Source organism: Eumetopias jubatus, unplaced genomic scaffold (genome assembly GCF_037043125.1).
Source record: "Eumetopias jubatus isolate StellerSeaLion01/CBP00866 unplaced genomic scaffold, mEumJub1_p1.0 scaffold_5, whole genome shotgun sequence".
Taxonomy (NCBI): domain Eukaryota; kingdom Metazoa; phylum Chordata; class Mammalia; order Carnivora; family Otariidae; genus Eumetopias; species Eumetopias jubatus.
In genome coordinates this window covers 60,509,978-60,524,301 of record NW_028274811.1, presented here as the reverse complement: position 1 = coordinate 60,524,301, position 14,324 = coordinate 60,509,978, and the positions used below count along the sequence as shown (strand labels likewise).

Genomic DNA, 14,324 nt, shown 5'->3' with positions numbered 1-14,324 from the left:
TTTCATCTTTGTTGACAGTAGCATTTCACAGATATCTTAATCACCCAGACAAAAAGATCCTAATAGAACTTGCACCATGGCTTTCAAGTTAGGAAACATAGGAGGGATAGAAATTGATGCCAAGGTCAGGTCCCCTGAGTTCACATGATTATCACTAGATGAGGCCAATTTTGATGTCCATCTCTTGAAAAATAATATTTCTTTTTAAGAGAAAATATTGTCTGGAATACTCATTATAAAGCTGTGATTCAAGTCATCCCACACATATGTGAATGTTTTGCAGATAATATGCTTCCTGGTAGGAATCTGAAATTATGATTTTGATGAACTCTGAACAACACACTTTAGCAGCCAGAAAAAAGGCACAGGGGCCAACTATCCATACCAGGCATAATTTCTGACGGTTTCAACTTTCTGTGTGGTTCTCTGGAACAACATTCAGCCTGGTTGTGCAATCAGCTGTGCTAGGATTTTAAAATTCAATCTAGCAAATACAGACTCTCAGGAGGAATTGCACCAATAAAAGATTGTTATTAAATAGACACAAATAAACCTGTGTCTAAGGATTCTCTCATCAGAAGCAATAGCCTATTTTCTGTCTCAATTCAATGCTAAGAGGAGAGATTTCATTTCTCTTTAATGCAAATGAAATTGTCATATTTAACAGCAGCAATAAGGGAGAAGGCTGAACTGACTAATTATATTATGTGTCCACAAAAAATAACCACCCCCCTCCACCCTGCAAACAAGACTCAGGTAATCCACTTTCTCTGTGTATAATTATTTTAAAGGTTTTATTTATTTGAGAGAAAGTGAGCGAGCAGGGAGGAAAGCAGAGGGAGAGGGACAAGCAGACTGTGCTGAGCGCAGAGCCCCATGTGGGGCTTGATGTGGGACTCAATCTCATCACCCTGAGATCATGACCTGAGCCAAAATCAAGAGTCGGATGCTTAACTGACTGAGCCACCCAGGTGCCCCAAGCTGTATATGATTACTTTAAATGCCTGATTGCAGTATATGGACTCTGAGCTTTATGGCTTAGGATTTTAGCCCTCAAAACAGGGAGGTCCTATTTCTTGAATTTGAAAGTTGAATTACTTTCTTTATACTGAAGACTGAACAGACAGCCTCTGCTGATCCTAGAGAGGATGCATCATTCCTGATTTATGCTTCCATAGTATTTTATTTATGTCTCTAACTTTACCCATGATAATCTGACTTGTTACACTTAGTTATATGTTTCCTTGGTAGACTATAAACTCCTGAGGATAGAGTTCAGGGCTTATTTATCTCTATATCCTCCCAGAGCCTTACAGTGTCTTGCATACAGTAGTTGCTCAATGGATGTTTTCATATTTGGCTTCAATGGTACATATATTAAGCATTTTTCATTTATAAAGTATTATCAATGGATTCCCACCTTTGATATACTTTATCCTTCCCATTTCTGAGAACTCTTGCCTTTGAAACATGAAAAAAAAGCTTTGGCAGATTAATGTTGTAATTTAGATGGCTATACAAACCATCTAATCCTAGGGAATGCCTATCAATTCTTTGTTGAATTGTAATTTTATGAAAATTTGCAGAGGTTTCTTTTGAGCTTACAGTTGTTTAAGGGGACCCAACTACCTCAGTGCGGCAGAGTTAAGGAAAGAACTCAGAGAAATCCCAGAAAGACTGTTGTACGTTCTAGAAGGACCCAGCACCCAAGTCCTAACTCCAGGACCCTGTAAGCATGATAAGATCGTGGCATTTTGAAGGCCTATTTTCCCTCCTTGACAGTTTCTCTGAGAACAGTTTCTCTGAGAAACTGTCAGTGTGATGTCCAAAAACATTTGGTTCATGCCCACAGATTGGCTGGCTGTATAATATGTAGGGCCTAGTAGAAAAAAAAAAGGGAAGCCCCCTTGTTCAAAAGTTAAGAATTTCAAGACAATGGCAGCAGAACATTAAGGCAATTCTGAGCCCTTCTATGCACAGGGCCCTGTGTGACTACACAGGTTTCACATCTACAAAGCCAGCCCTGTCCTGTCTTCAGAGAGTTTTCAGTACAGCGAAAGGCAAAAAGTCTGTACGGAATAGAAGCTACAATTTAAGTGCGTACAAGGGTCTGCAGGAACCCTGAAGTTCCTAACTTTGTAAAATCATCCCAGAGGTGGTGGCAGTTAAGCTCACTTTTGAGGGAGCAGTGGAAGGGAAAGGAGATATTCCAGACTGAAGAAAGGTGGAATTCATTTGACAAATTTCAATAATAGGGTTACCTTTAAGGAGAGTGGAGCAAGTGAACATGAGGATGACATAAGATTGAGAGTGGAAAGAAGCAAAAGCCAAATATATGGGGTAAGGGGTTGAACAATTATTGAGTGCCTATTGTATGTCAAGTTATTTCTCCCTGTGTCATAATTTCAAACACAATAATCCTGCCTATTTTACACATGGGCTAATTTAGGCCCAAGGTAGTAACGTTCCAAGGGTTTGGAGGACACTAGGCATCCAATAAATATTTAAGGACTACCTGGAGGATGTATCTTAAGGGCCAGGACTCTTAACGATTAGGCCAGGCTGATTCTAAGTGGGCTTCTATTTTTTACTTATTTTATTATTTTTTTAAATTAAATTCGATTAGCCAAGGTAAGTGGGCTTTTAACCCCTCCACTGATCCTTGCCGCATCTCTTCACAGTCCAAAGATACTCTTCCCTCCCCCTCGCCCCGCCCCGTGTTTCAACGTGCCGGAAATTGGGCAGTTAAGTACTTCCGGTGTAGCAAAGGTCGGCCCCGGCAAGATGGCGGCCCCCTTGGAACTCAGTTGCTGGGGAGGTGGCTGGGGGCTCCCATCGGTGCACAGCGAGTCCCTGGTGGTGATGGTGAGGCCGCCCCGCGGGCCAGGGCGCAGAAAAGATGGGCGGGGCCAGAGGCGCGAGGCTGGCTGGCCTGGTCTCAGCCGCTCGCCGCGGTTCCCTGCGGCGCTGCAGGGCCCAGAGTGGCCGGGGTGCTTCTCGCTACACCGCACTGGGTTCCTTCTCCTGGAGTTACAGCCTGGCCTGTGACCCCGCCGAGGTCTGGCGGGAGAGTCAAGGCTTTCCCGCTGGGCTCCGAGTCTTCTCAGCCTTGCAGAGCTTTTTGGGCGGTGGAATGAAAAGCCAAAGCTGGGTGCGCGCACGCCCCGCTCTGCATCCCCCAGACCTTTGGGGAAACAAAGTCCCCGAAAGATGGGTATCTGGCGCGCGGGTCCTCGGCTAGACAGCCGGAGAGGGACACAGCCCGCGTGTCAGGCATTTCTGCTTTCGGGGGACCAGGCTGTAAAGTAAAGCTGCCCTGCAGATTTGCACTACGTACTCAGTCTGAGTGTTTTATTGCAAACTTTGTTTCAGGCTTACGCCAAATTTTCTGGTGCACCCTTGAAAGTCAAAGTCATAGATAACACCTGGAGAGGTTCAAGAGGTACAGTGTAAACATTTAATACACCTTTCTGCTCTTTTTTTTAAGTGACTCCCCCCCTCCCCGAATTTAAAGCTGTGAGGTATATAGCCATGGAGTACCTTGGGATTTTAGTTTCTTCTTACCATGACCTTGGCTGTATGTTGCTTATAGGTTGATCATTATGAGTAATACTTTAAAATACAAGCCAGATCGATGGAAATTACGAGAAATGACAATGTTCTCCAGAACTGCTTTGTGAAATTGCAAAAAGCTAAGATGAGCTTAACTCATTTTCCCCCTCCAGATGTGCAATTGGTATAGTTTTTAGGGGATCGGAATCTCTTCAGAGGAAATAGAAACGTTTCCTAGTATGTAAACTGTTTTTGATTATAGGAGATGTACCAATTTTGACAACTGAAGACAACATCATTTCTCAGCCTGCAAAAATACTAAACTTTTTAAGAAAACAGGTGGGTGCTTCCTTTTTAACATGTTCCCTGCATGTTACTTAAAAACAACAGAAACAAAAACATTGTAAAGTTTGGTTTTTAATTTTTTTTAAACCAAATCAGATAATTGGAGATACCTCAGGTTTGATATAAAACTAGACTTGAGAATTACTACTCTGACTCACGAGTTGTATTGTGATTTGAAAGTCATATAATGAGGTATACTCAATTTATACTTTCATGTATTTTTTTGGATTTGATTGAAGTTTAGACATAAGCAGATTCAACGAAGCCATCTTCACTCTTATGCTTATTGATATGATTGTCAATTTAGTCACAAAGCTGCTACACACTTTCTGCTGCAGATGACATCTGAGTTCCCACCAACTAGCAACTATTTTATTTTTAAAAAACACTTTAACTGGAGAGTTGCAATTACATGTTTCATGAAGTAATGTATCTAAAATGTGTGAGCATGTAAAGATTTGTATAATGTATCCAGAATATTTAAACATGTAAAGATTTTTATAAAAGCAAAGTTATAATTGGTTTTGCCAATACTTTTCTTCAAAAAATAAGTCCTCTGTCAACAAAATTTAGAACTGTTTTAAATTGGGGGTTTTTCTTTCTTTTCTCATGGGGAAAAATGTAACCAATTAGAACTTCTTCCTTATTGTTAAAAATAGTAACTTCTGTTTATTAAGTTTGTACTATATGCCATGCACTAAACTAAACTAGCTCATAAACAATCACTGAATAATAGCAGTTAACAAAAAGAGCACAATATTTATTGACCTTACTGTGTGTGCGATGTTGTGCTAAGAGCTTTATTTGCATTAAGCAGCATTTGTCACTGAATTTGTATGTATCGTTCTGCTTTTTAATATCATATTTGCCATTTTTTGAGGAAGAATAGGAATCTTTAGCCTCACTGTTTTGGGATGCCCTTGACTTCTCAAGTTTCTTGGTTTTATATTTTTTAATAGAAATATAATGCTGATTATGAGCTCTCAGCAAAACAGGGGGCAGATACACTGGCTTACATTGCTCTCATCGAAGAGAAGCTTCTTCCTGCAGTGGTGAGCATTGGTATTATAGTGACCTACAAAAAATATACTTCAGTCTGTTTATAAGGAACATAATGAAAAAGGCTTAAGAGAGGAAATTTCGTTTATGTATTAATCTTGATTCTTTTGTGTTACTGTGAAACTGGATTGTTAGACATTCAACTAAGACATGAAACAATGAAGTGAAAGATAATGTCATTTTGGAAATAAAAATTATTTATGGAAGATGGAGTTTGTTGCTCCCATGTATAGAATTTAGCTAACTATAATTCATTCATTCAGTAAATATTCATTGAGTGCATATGTGCCAGGCCTTGTTTTGGGTGCCTGGTATATAGCAATCAACAAATTCATGTATTTAAAATCTTGTTGTATCCTTGAGTCGTTCTAATTGGGAAAGTTGTATGAAGCCACTTTATACAAAGATATTTATCAAAAAACTTTCACATTGATTGGATGACCTTTCTTTTAATAAAAGAACATGCTTGTGGTGGGTTTGATTTTTTTTGTTTTTTTGTTTGTTTTTGTTTTGTTTGGTTTGGTTTTTAGTTGTTTTTGTTTGTTTTGCAGCTTCACACATTCTGGGTTGAGAGTGACAATTACTTTAGTGTGACAAGGCCGTGGTTTGCTTCACGAATTCCATTTCCCTTGAGTTTGATCCTGCCTGGAAGGATGTCTAAGGGAGCACTAAATAGAATTCTTCTGACCAGAGGAGAGCCTCCCCTTTACCACCTCCGAGAAGTGGAAGCTCAGGTATGGTTGGGATTACTTTCAAAGCAAGGGCCCTCCAGAGGAGGGACAAGAGAGACAGCAGAGATGAACATACCTAAATGCCTGCCTAAAAGGAGTTCTAGAGCATCCTTCCTACTTTTGAGTTGTAATTTCATCCTTATTAGATATACAGAGATGCCAAGGAGTGCCTAAATCTTCTGTCGAACAGATTGGGAACATCTCAGTTTTTCTTTGGAGATACGTGAGTGCATTCCCTTACAAATCATTTTGATGTTTTGTATGCATATAGTCAATGAACAGTTACCTAAAGCAAGTCCTCTTGCCCCCCCCTTATGAGTTTTTTACTTTAAAAAAAGATTTAATGGATTACTCTAGTAAACTTTTTCTATCCATGGTAATCAAACATGGACTCAGTGTGCTATCTGTGAATTTAAAATATCTAAGGCTGTTCCCACCCTGTCTTCCTATTTGTATGTAACACTTGTGAGTAAAAATGCATCTTTAATTTATAACTTTTCTTCTAAATAAAATAAATGGTTAGAATATTAAAAAGAACTACTGAACAAAACCTTCATTACATCCTTTTTATAAGCTAAAATGTGTAGTAGATCTTTTAAAAGTCTATATCGTATACTCCAGAATTGGCAAACGTATTTGAGAAAAAATATTTTTAACATAATCCCAAGTTAATATTTCCTTATGTGTTTTTAAAAAAAACTTAATTTATTTTTAGGCCGTCTACCTTGGATGCATATGTGTTTGGTTTCCTCGCGCCCCTTTATAAAGTACGCTTTCCTAAAGGTCAGTTACAAGGACATTTGCAACGGCTCTCCAACCTGTGCCGCTTCTGTGACGACATCCTGCACAGTTATTTTAGGCTTAGTCTTGGAGGTAAACTGGCTTCTCTTCAGCTAATCTGTGTTTGCCTAGAATATCTGCATATTCTCATATGGACGTAGAAGCAAAATTAATGACTTATTGAATACGTGTGTGTATTATCTTTAAATGTTGAGTTATAGCACTTGAAACAGTTGCATTTTTCCAAATTTATTCCCATGTGTTCTACTTTAAAAAGAGAAATAGATATTTGCCTTTGGTCTATTCTTCTAGATTTTATACATTTCTTTCCTCTTGTTCTTCTTTAAATATTGCCCCTCTAAAGTGGATCATTTTCTTCTAAAAGTTAACCACAGGTATTTATTGAGTCCCTGTTGAAAGATAGCATTTATCCTAATGCAAATGGGCAATTATTTTAAATGTTGCTTCTGGCATTTTCCTGCATGAACAGAAATCAGCAGCAGATTGATTTGGGTGAGGTACATTCCCATGATTCCACTACTTGAAAACTGATTGCATCAGACTGGAGGTATTGTAAATAGAGGGTACCCGTTACTTAGGATATGATTCCTTGGGAGTGTGGGGCCTTGTGCTTTAGTGATCGGGATACGAAAGCTGTATTGGGAGAGTTGGCAGAAATTGTCCTTTTAACAGACAGAAGTTACAAGGATAACTGGTTTAGGGACAGTTTATTTTTCAGGGTGGGTTATGTGTTTTAGAGAGAGAGAGGGGTTAGCAGTTTGAGAGTCATGAAACTAAGTAACTTTCAACCTTGTTACTCTGGAACAGTGATTAGCAAACCTGGCTAGAGGACGAATACAGAATCTTGGCTCCTATTTCTGATTTACTAAATTAGAATCTCATAGGGATGGAGCCCAGGAATCTGTATTTTTTAAGTCCCTCCAAATACTGTTGATGCCTGGTTGATCGCTGTTTGGGAGTCGCTGCCTTAGAAAGCTATCCCAGTTGTTGTGACTAAGGGCCTATTTGGTATGAGTGGGGAGAAGGAACAACTCTAATTGGAGAAGGAAATGAGGACTGCTGTGCTCATTTACTAATTACTTTGGCTAACTGTGTAACACTTGGCTGTCTGCTTAATAGACAAATTTAGTCTTTTGGTTTAGGGTTTTAGTTTTGGAGCATTACCATCCCTCTTAACTTTGCCTTTGAACCCATAATGGTTTTTCACTTTGCCTGGTTTTATTTATTTATTTTTGGTGGGTGGCGTACTTGGGAGGGTGGATAGACTCAAAATTCTTTCAGTCTAAACAGCTTTAAAGACTTTCAAAATTTTCTGTCTTTCTGATTTCTGTCCTGGCTTCTTAGGCATCTCTCCTGCTGGACAAGAAACAGTAGACGCAAATCTGCAGAAACTCACCCAACTTGTAAATAAGGAATCCAACTTGATTGAAAAGGTCAAGTTTATTTCAATCATTGTTTTATAGTAGTTTAGTATTTTCCTTTCTGAAATTAATATTATACCTTTAATTGTAAAGTTAATATGCATTAACTTTACCCTCTTAGCTTTTTTTAAGAGTTTATTTTTTCACTAAGCTGCTCAAATATACATTTATTAAAGTTGTACATAATATAGTGTTTCAAAGCCAGTAGTGGCCTGATTACTTTGATAGTGGTATTGGGTTTACTTTTACCACATAAGTAGTAATTTTTCAAATTAGGAGACCCAAAAGTCTGGCCTTAAAAAAAGAAGACGAAACCAAAACACTTCTTACTTGTCTGTTCTGTCTCTGAAGGTTAATAATGTCTTGAGATCACAAGTACCTGTGCTTGTCCTTTCTTGTTATTAGCACTATGATGTCTTTTTCTTTCTTCTACTTAAACTGTGTTATTTTTTCTCCTTCCTTTCCTTCTCTGTTCTAAATGTTGCCTATGGGTTTTCATCAGTGGGAGTATTTTGCCACTTTGGGGTTGCTTATTTGATGAGAGAGAGATATTGAGGAAGTAGTAGGGGAGATAGCCAGTAATGGAAATTTTAAAGGTGATTCTAATTGAAAAAAAATACAAGAGAGTTAGGCATTTCTCCACCAAGTGTCTGATAAACTTGCTTTTTTTCTTATACCAGTGCACGATACTTTATTCTTTCACTAACTAATGAGGCACTGTGCCCTAATAATACTGGTTCGCAGTTTCTGAGGTCTCTGTAACCGGCACCGAGTTGTGTGAGCTTTATGAGTTGTCTCATTGAATCCTCACAATAGCTCTGTGTGCACAGCTACTCTCTCAGCCCTGTTTTACAGATGAGGATACTGAAGCTTCAAGAGTAGTGTACGTCCCCTACCCAGGGTCATTCAGGGGGCTAGAGGCAGAGAGGGGATTTGAACCCTGGAGATTGGATTCCAGCATGGGCTCTGCAGTCGGTCGGTTGCAAATGAAGGAAATACATGGAATTCTGAATCCAGTACTAGTAGTATTAGTAGCCAGAAACCTCCGCCACTCTCTGGAATGACCCTCTGTTTCTTGTTATAATATTTCATGTATTGTTAGAACACGAAAAGTGAGTAGGACTGAGCAGTAAAGCTGTAAAAGACCAGTACTAAAGTTTAGGTGGGCTGACTGCACGCCAAGTTTATCTTCTTAGCCCAACTCAGTCAATCCCTTGAGAGGAAATATATTGAGTGTTAAGTGTAGGTAGTGGAAAGATTATTCGGATTGTTTTAGACACTTAACCGCTAGATGAGGGCCATCCAGTAGAGTTTTCATTTTCTCTGTGTGGCAATTTCATGACAGCCATGTAGAGGGAACCACGAGATACCTGCCTGTGCAGAAAGGGGACCCAAGAGGCCCTGTGACCACTCTGTACACTTCCATCTTGGGTCATCATCAATATATGAAAGTTCCCTAACTCTAAATCGGGCACTCTCCTTTCCACCCCTGTTTCATATCTGCTCTTCAGTATGGTTCACTGTTGGCTATAAGATGTTAGAGCAACAAATCCTACTGGCTACTACAGTTCACCATTTGGACAGAAAATCTAGAGCTTAAAAAAAGAAAGAGTAATATTTGAGGAACTTAGTTCTTGCAAGAAAAAAGCATGACAACACAACTGATTCAAGTTGTTCACTGGGAATACTTTTTTCCATTGGCAAATTAAAAGTTAATCTTATATTCTCTTTGTTTTCCTGTAAGTTGCATGTACCTCTGCGGAGACATTTCCTCTCTGCTATATAGGAGCATCTGGAGAAGATAAGAGAGAGTTTTGCTCTGTACATGCTCAAAACTCTAGAAAAGTCTACTTTTAAAGTGGGTAATCAGATGCTATATGCTGTTGGTTTGGTATCCTTGGCGGTGGCTGCTTTCCAGTCTCCTGAAGTTGAGCTGACAGAGAGCTCAACACCAGGCTCTGAACCTTGCACTCTTATTTGTGGCGCCCCTGCTTAAAGGTAGCTTCCTAAGGTCTGACTCGGGTTCTAAGTAATCCCTCTTCTAGAGTTTCCAGGGATGCTAATGTCCTCCTGAGGGGAGTGAAGGTCATTTTCACTGAGGCACTGAGGTCTAATTGAAAGGACAATAGTATTGGAATAAGAAGACCCGGGCTCTAATTTCAACTCATGATACTAGCTTTGCAACCTAATGCAAATTTCTTAACCGTGCTGAGCTCCGTTTTGCTAATATGTAAGATAGGGAATGGTCATCTTCCATTTTGCCTTCACAATCGCGTTGGGAAGATCAAAAGAGGTACTGTACATGAACATAATTTATACACTGGGGAGCTCAGTGTGTCAGAAGTATTGCTTTTACACTTACTATTGGAAGACTTCTTAAATCAAGTTGTGATCTGGTTGAGTTCAGTAGAATATTCATTTTATGGAATTACAATAATTTGTGAAGTCATCAAAGATGAGCAGTATTGCTTTTATACATATACTGAGTTAGCTGGTATTTGAGGTACAACATTTCGAGTTCAACAATCGAGAGATCACTTGTAAGAAAAAGGTTTCTCGAGCAGTCCTGGAACCACAGGGTTCTGTACTCTTCTAGGCTGTAGTTTGAACGGGGAGACCACCGTCAAATGTACCTTTTGTACATTCCACAGATGGATGACAATCTTCGCCAAAGCCCTCAACTTCCTCCCCGGAAACTGCCAACACTTAAATTGACTCCAGCAGAAGAAGAAAGTAATTCCTTACAACGGCTATCACCCTGACAGTCATCACGCTTTGTGTCCAAAGTCATGATTGTTGCAGTCATCTCTTACACTACCTGTGTGAAGGCAAAAAGAAAACGCCATTAGTAGGTATAAGGAAGGCTCTAACAAGAAACTTTCTATGACATCTAGGTTCTCTTAATTAGCAAGCTTGTATTTTAGCTTGGCAGTGCACTTTAGATCACATCAGAGTGAATGCTAAATGAACTTGGGGGTAAAAAACCACATTGTACTGTATATTTAAAAGAAAAAAACAAAAAAACAAAGAACCCTGCCTTAATCTCGGCAGATTTTTGCCTTTAGTTCACATGTTGCTGACCAAAAGCTACAATTCTGTTCTGAATGTGCACTCTTATTTATTCAAGTTAATTTATTTAGTTTTCTTAGAACAGTTTGAATATCTAATATGTGGCTCTTTGAGGCTTTTTTTCTTCTGTTTAGAAATTTGATGCCAATTTTAGACATTAGGAAAAATGTAATATTTTAGTATTCTATTTACTTCAGTAGAAAAGCCTGTATTTAAACAGCAACGAGGAATGTGCTTAATTATGCTCTCAGAAGTGTAATCTTTTGGGGGATCAGTACTATATATATATGTCTGAGATATATATATGTATCAAAGGTGGTTACATATAATATTCATCTGACTATATGCACTTCACTAGAACATTGGTATTTGCTGATGTGTTCAGTATAAGGCTAGCAAGGACTCTTAGTTTATCGGACCAATGGCAGCTTTAGACCTATGTATTTGTAGTACATTTTTAACTCTAGTCCTCTCTTTCTTGGATTAATTTCAGGAGAACTGAGTATGTTGGTCATCACTTATTATGCCAGGCTGTAAAGTCTTACTGAAATTTGCCCAATTGTCAGACACTACTCGGCTACAGTAATAGAAATACCTACTGTGTGCCTGGACCAAGTTCATCATGCTTGGACCAGTGTTCTTTCTTAAGAAGACTGTCACATAATCAAAAGCTTTATGGCAACTTATTATTTTCCATATAGTTTAACTACAGTTTAAGGATCTAATGGAATATTCAGAAATAGTGGTAGTTTTTAAAGAATATTTTCTATTTATTGTTTGCCGACCTGTTAAAGGATTTGCTGTGCAGGTGATTTTACTTATAACAGAATCTGTCTAATTTTAGTGGCTGAGGTGCTTCTGTTGTCCTAAAACCACTTCTGGGGTTTTTAAAATATAGGATCATGTTTTTGATTAGTGTCTCAAAAGATTACTATGGTGCTCAGCAAATCTTATCACGTCGTGCAGAAACCCCCATGTTAAGAAAACAGCTTTGTAGTCAAGAGACTCACCTAATTTGAGCTCAGTGGAGCTCAGCTGTGTTTGACCTAAATCCTCCCAATTTGTTCTGTATTTAGGTAGCTGTGGATGCGGGAGTCTTTAAGTCATTGTAAATATTTTTTCTTGGAAGTTTTAATTAAATGAGAAACAAGGTAGTCTTCAAAATCTTGTTCATCTGTTTGGATGTATTTAGGGAAAGTAACTAATGAGTTTCACATTACGTCTGCAATGGGTTTGTGTGTTTTATATTAATATCCTATTAGATTCCAGCAATCCAAAATCTGTATGAATATTCTATACTGAAAATCATGACCATAGGACTTTATCGTCCTCTGGGTTTGATATATATTGGAGAAGGGTGGTCAACACATTAATCAGACATCTGTTTATGCTTTAGTTAGGGTTGGTCATTTTCAATTATGGTTTATATTAAGCCTTCCAAGAAGCATTTGAAGTGGCTTAAAATTGTCAAACATAAATAAAACAGGACAATTAAAATTAGTTTTGGGAAAAATAAAAAATGGGGGAGAAAGAGCTATACCAACCCTAACAGATTCTAAAATCAAACGGTAAATTTAACTCCCAGGTTTCTCCATGGGCACAAAAATAATACTGGCTTATGTAAAGTTTTCTGTCAATGAAACGACTAATATCCATGCTAAGGAAAATGTGTTTAAATTTTTATAAGAATGTAGAGATCGTGTTCTTATGACACAGAATTCAGCCAGTAAGTGTACTGTAAACGTTTCACGTGTTGAAAGTTTAATCAAAAGATAGCATTTTAGAATAACATATTTGTCATTTTTTAGTAGAAAAGACAGCTGTAAATATGACTTCCTTCCTTTTGGTCATTCCTGCTTTGAATTGCCTTTAGCCTTGCACTACAGAGGCTAGGATGTTTCCAGACTACCTTTCCTAAGATGCAAAATGTGATTTAGGTAAAGTGAGTGTTTATACGTTGGGCTACTTAGTTGAGCATTTTTGGGATAAGCCAACAAGATGCCAGGAAACTATAACTGAGCTTAAAGCACTCCAGGGATGACACACAGCTAGGAAGCTCTTAGAAAGGAACAACTTTCCAGATTGGGCAGTGAGCTTGTGATCAGCCTGTCAGGATATGCTTTGGGTAAAGTTTGAGTTTCTGAGATAAATGGTCCACAGTGTTTAACAAAATACTGTGAGCTACTTTCTTTAGGACGTGATGGTGGAATATGACCAAAGGGACTATGTTTGTGTTTATATTTGTTGCTAGTATAAGATTAGAAAATCGGTCAGATAATTCCCATAAGATAAAGATCCTCCATCAACAAACTGCCATCAGTCATCCATAAGACTGACCATTTCTTTGAACACTAAAGACACTGTAAAGAGCATTGAGGAGAGTCATTCCTTCACAGTGGTTTTTTTTCCCCTACAAAGATTGGCACTGACAAATTTCACCGTAGGTATGTTTGTATTATTTTGGGGGTACTAGAGAATTCAAGATTTTTACAATAAATCCAAAGCATTTTGATTTGCATTTGCAATTTCCATTCATTTAATATTGCTAGATTTATTAACATGAAGGAATAAGGGAGCTTATTTCAATCACAGCTAAGTTACAATTTTCAGAAGTCTACAAAAACTAGACGTCAAAAGAGGCAGAAATTGGTAACAGTGATAGAATCTCAGAAAACCAATTTTTTAAGCTGCCTTCATGTGATAAAAATGGTTTTTGAAGTCAGCAGTATGTTTTCCTAGAGCCTCTTCCAAGAATATACATTCATCAGGCCTATTAGATTTTTTGACAGTTTTCCATAAACTGTCAAAAGTGTTAACCCTTTAAAACCAAAATATAAATACTTAAAGACAAGAAGCTGAGTGATGGATATACAGTCTCTGTATGATTTTTGGAACTTCTTGTGAGTCTATATTTCAAAATAAAAGGGTTTTAAAAAATAAATTTATTATCTACATAAACTGTGATTTAAATCTAATGATTCAAACATAGTATTTAGTATTCAATTCCAAATACATACTATAAATTAAATATAATTTACTTCCTTACGTTTAAAGAACACCTCAGGTTTGTAATGAATGATTATCTAAAGATTTGTTTTGCCTTACCAGAAAAGAAAAAACAACAACCTAAAACCAAGAACTCCATTTCCTTATAAAATATCCTATGATTTTATATTTGCAGTAGTATCTTCTTCCCATGGTACCTGGGTTTACTTTTTAGGATAAAATACGTTAAAAAAAGTTCTTCTGTGTCTTCATGTGGTGGTAGTTCTTTGCTTTGCCGTGTTCTCTCTAATTATACAGGGTGACAAGACGTACGCTAGGACTGGTTTAATGAAGAAAGTGC

At 38.0% G+C, this 14,324-nt stretch overlaps 1 protein-coding gene across 1 annotated transcript; it reads left to right on the top strand.

Annotated features, from left to right (window-relative positions):
- The first annotated feature begins 2,783 nt into the window (after positions 1 to 2,783).
- Positions 2,784 to 13,935, top strand: MTX3 (metaxin 3). Its single transcript, XM_028114584.2, has 9 exons — positions 2,784 to 2,865; positions 3,373 to 3,442; positions 3,815 to 3,891; positions 4,857 to 4,949; positions 5,508 to 5,690; positions 5,834 to 5,910; positions 6,403 to 6,560; positions 7,833 to 7,921; positions 10,561 to 13,935. Exons 1-9 carry the CDS (start codon positions 2,785 to 2,787, stop codon positions 10,669 to 10,671), a joined length of 939 nt encoding a protein of 312 aa, XP_027970385.1. The 5' UTR covers position 2,784; the 3' UTR covers positions 10,672 to 13,935.
- The last annotated feature ends 389 nt before the right edge of the window (positions 13,936 to 14,324 follow it).